The following is a 6298-nucleotide window of genomic DNA, read 5'->3' on the forward strand; positions in this document are numbered from 1 at the left end:
AATAGATTGTTTCATTAGTCGGCTACTTTCACCGTTAGCGATATTTTCAACTGTAAGTAAGGGTAAATAAACTGTATTTACGTTCGTCCATTTTCTTTTGTCATTAAACAGATGTCAGATCATTTTTAAAGCTAAATACATAAAGAAAAAGTGTCTTTGTTTGGCTATGTTTCACCTCGCTTGGTATTCTGTATAGAGTCTTCATCAGGCCTACTGAGTTCAATGTCCTAAAACATTTTTAATCCCATTTGTAATGGTAATGGTTACATATATAAACTATCTTCTTCAAGTATGGATCGAATATTATTAGATAAGTATCTAATGTAAGTTGAATTGCGAAATTTTATGATAATTCTTTTTTCGAGAATCGCACAAGCGAATCGGCTTTTGATTCGACAGTATCTCAGACGATATTTCCATCTAACCAACCACGTTAAAGCTACTAAGCACCTGACTTTTATCAACCGCTGATGGAAAGTGAGAACGTAAGACGAGTTAGGGACTTCGTGAAAAGAAGGAATGGTAAGAATTGGTTCTTTTCTTAACTATTTAAAATTAAATAACTTAATGTTGGTGTGGTTTTATAGCTCTTTTTCTAATCATTGGTATTTCAATTAATTTTTATAATGCTTTAATATGTCCAAATAATATGTTTTAATCCATATTAGTCATAAGATAAGCCTTTGGAATTTTGAGTCTGTAAGTGTAATTCCAGGATATTGATATTAACTGAGACTATTTGGTTTGTTTACTGCCTTAAACCAATTGAAACACGGATTTAACTCTTTGCTTTTTTAAGAAATACCTACTTACGAACAATGTGAAGTTTTGAGACAGCTATTCGTGTACAGAAATAAAACTACCATCTCTCGAATATTATCTCAAAACAGATTTAACTAGTTTGTTTTTGAGCGTATTTCAAATGACCTAGTTATTTATAGACCGCAAAAAACATGTTTTTAGTACAACGTAACTACAAGGGAACGTCATAGTTTACAATCAACAGCTTATTCCTACGAGAAGCTGAGTTTATAAAAAGTTGTTTACGACTTCCTCATGATCTTCTAAAGTCATTAAACTTGAAATAAATTAATGAAGTCATAAGGCGATAATTAAAAATTACCCTTATGCTAATTATAGCAGTCCGTTTTAAGAGTGTCATTTTGTGTTTACCATTTGACAGGACAAAAATAATCGCATTAGAAGTTTGTCGAATATAAGTAGTCATATTAAAATGTAACAAGAACCAATATGTTTATACATAGAAAAAGAGTAGCGATAACACTTAAACGTCAACAAATCCTTGATGTCAATCTTTCTATTCTGTTAATGTAACATGTCACCTCTAGCAGTGTTCCCAGTGTTTCATAAAATAATAGAAACTGCACTAACCACCAGCTTCTTATATTATTAGTGTGTTCCAACCCTCGGGCTCTGCTAACTTTCACACCTGGTCGCGAGGAGCTTGCAAGGTGGCATTGGAAATATATGCGCAAAACGTGTAAACCGTTGTTATGGGTTATATTTTGGGCAAAACTACGCAGAGTCTGTCTGCGCTAGTAATTCCTAATTTTTAAGGGAGAAACTAGTAACACCACCTATCGCCAATCGTAAGCTACTGGGTGGTGATGACTAGCTGCCTTCCCTCTAGTCTTACACTGCTAAATTAGGGACGGCTAGCGCAGATAGCCCTCGTGTAGCTTTGCGCGAAGTTCAAAAACAAACCAAACAAACAAAAGTTGTCAGTGGGTGCTGTTGACTTTCCTCGTAACTTATCAACTCGAAATAAGGGACGGATAACTTGGTGGTAATTTGTACCGTTGATGAAGGAAAACAAGTTTACTGCGAATTTAATGGGATAACGTAAACATGAATGTCATAATGCGATTCAATTAAGTTGATTGACATTGGCATTGATTGACAGTGGGTAAGCGGGACTTTTGTTGCAGATTTATTCAAAATAACTTATTTTGTAGACATTCATGATTTTAGAAAAACACGTAGGTTCAAGAAGTCTTGATAGAAATGAATAAAAACCATATAAAGCGCTTTCGAAAGGTGGACTTTTCTTCTTCAGATGCAATATACAGATATTTCCAAATGTTTGGTAGAAAATTCCTCATGGGATACTGCAGTACATTTGTTTACAACTGGTTGATTGTTTACACACTGTATAAAATTTCAAGAGTCGTATGCATGTATAATATCGGAAATCTGAAATTTTGTATACTTTTTTATAGCCATTATATCAACTATGGATATGTTTGTAATATTTATACCTGGATAAAACTTTCTTTTTCACATATATCTTAAGTTTTTGGCTGTTCAAATATTCTATCGGTTAGGATATGTAATTGTATCTGAGAAACCTCCAAGTTTGGAAGTAGAAGGGTTTCCCAAAAAACTAGAATTGGAAAGGGGGGGGGTCTCAGGGTCCTCCTTTTCCTTTACTTCCTAAATTCAGTTAATTTTTGAAACTTGACAATTGTTAGTTAACTCATAGTAGGCGCTGGTCAAGCAGAAAGTTACCGGGGGGAATTTCTAGCCCTTAAATACAGTCCAGATTGTTTGTATTCATTGCGCGTGTATTTAAAGTTATTTATATTCAGCGTAATACACTATGTAGAGCAAACCACGATTATTATAAAACAGAGTGTTCCCTAAATGTTTAGACAAGTGATGTAATGGAGAACGCTGGGTTTCTTTGTGACGTAAATTCGTAAACTCGTGAGTTGGGATCTTAATATTTTATTATTAGCATAATTACTTCAATAATACATGAGATAAGTGTTATCACGAGCAGGTGAAGTTTTACACTGGTTACAAACAGTGACATAGATGGTTATTTATGAAGTAATATCTTGATCAACAAATTTCCATTTACAAAATAATGAATAGAAAAAGGCTACAACACATCCCCCACTCCTTGTACATCCATCACATTTCCATTAGGGTCAAGAAAAACAAATGTCTGTCATGTTCTCTGTGACATAGAAAATAATTCTCGAAGTCACTCCTTTGTTTATTTTTTGCACATATTCTTCCTCAAAATAGTTGTGTGCTTTCAGTGACTTGTAAGCACGTGTTCTTTCTTTATCAAAGGTTTTGTTTCAAAACCGGGTGCAAAAACCATTTTAGGGGGAAACGATATGGTGCCATTTTGCGGTATGTTTTACGTAAAAGTTGAAAAATATCGAACACAAAGTAATTATGTATTGGGGAAACAGGTTTTGAAATGTCCCTAAAGTTCGTAGAATTTGGGGATTTTGCTAAAAGTACCAAAACAATTGTCAATTAAAAGGGAGTTTCTGTAAAATAGTCCTAATTTGTTTGGGAATTCCTAAATTTTTCGTGTTTTCCGAAGAAACTGAATTATATAAATCCAATCCACGTTTTTGTTTTTGTATCTACTGAATTAATGTTTTCTAGCTAAATATTATGATGACAAAACCTTGTCGGAACGTTGTACATTTGCTGTTATATTAAAGTTTTTCTTCATTACCCATTCAAGCCGTCTTCAGCCATTATTAGTCTCAAAGTGGGTTCCTCGTCATCGAATTTAAATATTATGTAGGTTCTGTTTCAAGCCAGTTTTTACCAGTGAATTATCAGCATACTCCACACATAGTTCCACATCACCTTGGTAACGTGTATGAAGTGGTAACCGATGCTGAAGACTATGATTCAGAGTAAACAGAATTATGGAACAAAATCACTCATGTTTATATATTATTTGTTTGAAAAAAAAAAGTATGTTTCTGATGTAAAAAACCTAAGAATATCATAGCTGTCCCTAAGATTTCTAAATTTGCCCGTAAAATACATTAAAACAAACCCTAATGTTTTTGCCAAAAGGTGGTGCTTGTGAAAGTGTGATCACTGAGCTCCTTGTTAGGTCAAATCTCGTAAGTTCGCGTGCTATCTCGCGAATTAAGCGTTTGAAAATGATAAGAGTAGCCGCTTATTAGAAATTCATATACATTTTTATATCGTACATATTAATGTTCTCGTTTTTTTCCAGGAATTTTAAAATCTCACGATCTGTTTATATTTTAATGATTAACAACAAGCCAAGTCAACAAAGATTGTGCAACATGCAAAGCATGAAAATTTGTAAAAAAATAGGTGCTATGAGATTAAATCTGGAAGCAATGTTGATGAAATATAGCTTAACTAATTGTATGAAATATAACTTAGCCATTTGCATTAAAATCTACAAACATCCAATGAAAAATCAATAAATATATGCATTTTTTCCCCATCACAAAAATAGAGGGTTCAGCCGGACCCCCTCGAAGCCACCTCCCTGCATACGTACTAAGAGCTTATTGTTATGTCCTTTCTTTAAGTAAAAACTGAGTAAAAAATTCTAAAGTACCAGTTGGTTTAATGTTTAGAAAGTAAGGTTGTTTGAAGAACTTGACGATTGTGAGCCAAAATAACTAGAAACAGTCACTTCTCTTGCTGTTTCTTGAACGATTACTCGTATTCAGTTTTTAAAATACAGATTGATTTGTGCCAGAAACCAGTTTGGTATCTGGCTTCCCTTGTTTAGCGCGTTTTGTTTTAAAACGGTTTTCACATTAGGGAGTTTTTCGATTGGCACGGTTTTGAAATAGAAAATGGGACTCGTCAACGCGGCTGCGCATGTGTGAGATGCGCCATATGCCTAGTTTATCTCGTGGTAGTATCGTTCTCTGCAAATATCAATATTAATCGCATTAATTGGACTTATTTCAACCTGAATTGTGTTACAGTATGCCGGATATTTATATACTTATACTATATACTTAAAGCATTATTCGGTGTAAATAACAGCTATTGTGAATGTCGTGATATAAAAGACTGTTTAGTTTAGATATTATTGATTAATTTATTTTTGTGAGTGAATGTTTTGTTTGTTATAATAAGAGTTAAAAGCAGACAATTGTAGGAAGTTGTGTTCATAAGTAATTGATGTTGAGACTGTCGAACGTCGCGTGCAATACATTGACGTCGAGAATATAGAGATTTCTTGAAGCGGACAGACGATTAAGTGATAAACATATAAATAGTGTGAAACGAACAAAAAACAGCAGAGAGACAGAGTAAAGTTACGGGCAAGGAAAAGTTCGGCGAGAAGTTAACTACCGCAGAAGTGTTAGGCCTAACGATTGATATGTTAGTGTAAGACTAACAGTAGAAAAGGAGATGATAATAATAATTTATTCCGTCAAAGTGTGGTTCTAAAGTAGTTGAATCAGCTTGCGCACACCTTGACAAAGGGAACAGAGGATATTTAGAAGAAAGAAGACCAAACGATTACGGTAACTCGCGCCACAATTGTAAGTGAATCAAACACAGAATACTATTGCGATAGTAATGGAGAAGATATTTCGGCTTGTCAACTGAAATTCTAAAGCAATTGAATAGGCCTAAGTGGACTTCTGAGAAGAAGAAGAGAACTATATATGTAGGGTTTATGATATGCCTATAATCTCTATAGTGTTTTACAGACATTTAACTTGTTCCGAAAATATATTATATTATATATATATATATTATTTTGAAAACAAGTGAAGTGCATGCTGTTCATTTATCGTTGAATTTATCGTCAAAAAAGTCACAGACACCTACTGTAGAAGAATCCTAAGCCCCCCAAAAAACACTATATATTTATATTATTGAGAAATATAAGTAAAAGCCCTTTATTTTGACAATTGGCGAAAATACTTATATATATTTAAAATTCTGATAATTGGCGAGCCACAGCCAGGATTATACAGTGGTAAACGGCGGAAAAAAAACGTGAACGACAGCGGAAATATGTAGACCTATATACTCACAACTGTAGCAGTAACGAAAAAAGTGTTGAGATTACGATTACGCTATACAACCATGTGAGGTGATTTTGATAAACTGGTAGAAAGAGGATCTCAACTTGGGTTAAAAGACAGTGAACTACGAGAGTTTGTTAAACAACAACAAGAACTAGAGAGAGAAGAACGGCAACTGAAGAGACAACTCGAGAAAGAAGAAAAATAGAGAGAAGAGAGACTAGAAACAAAGAGAATAAGAGCACAAATTGAGATAGTAAAACTCACCCAGCTGAAGGAAGAAGGACTCATAAATGACAATGGAGTCGGAGCCAGCCGACCTAAGCTGCCCAAATTTGATAAACATAAAGATGGCATGGCTGCTTTCCTGGAGAGATATGAAAGATTCGCCCAAAGCTAGGACTGGGACATAGGCGACTGGGCATTCTGTTTCAGCCCACTTCTCAAAGGAAAAGGCCTACAAGTATATGCAGGTATGACGC

General features: G+C 34.4%; 1 protein-coding gene across 1 annotated transcript in view; it reads left to right on the top strand.

Annotated features, from left to right (window-relative positions):
• Positions 1-439: 439 nt before the first annotated feature.
• Positions 440-6298, top strand: part of LOC106468360 (4-hydroxyphenylpyruvate dioxygenase-like) — a 43611-nt gene continuing 37752 nt past the window's right edge. Inside the window, exon 1 of the mRNA XM_013928778.2 lies at positions 440-522. Coding sequence (XP_013784232.1) covers positions 520-522 — 3 coding nt within the window. The 5' untranslated portion in view covers positions 440-519. The remainder of the gene's footprint in view (positions 523-6298) is intronic.

This window comes from Limulus polyphemus, unplaced genomic scaffold, assembly GCF_000517525.1.
Source record: "Limulus polyphemus unplaced genomic scaffold, Limulus_polyphemus-2.1.2 Scaffold2979, whole genome shotgun sequence".
NCBI classification, from domain to species: domain Eukaryota; kingdom Metazoa; phylum Arthropoda; class Merostomata; order Xiphosura; family Limulidae; genus Limulus; species Limulus polyphemus.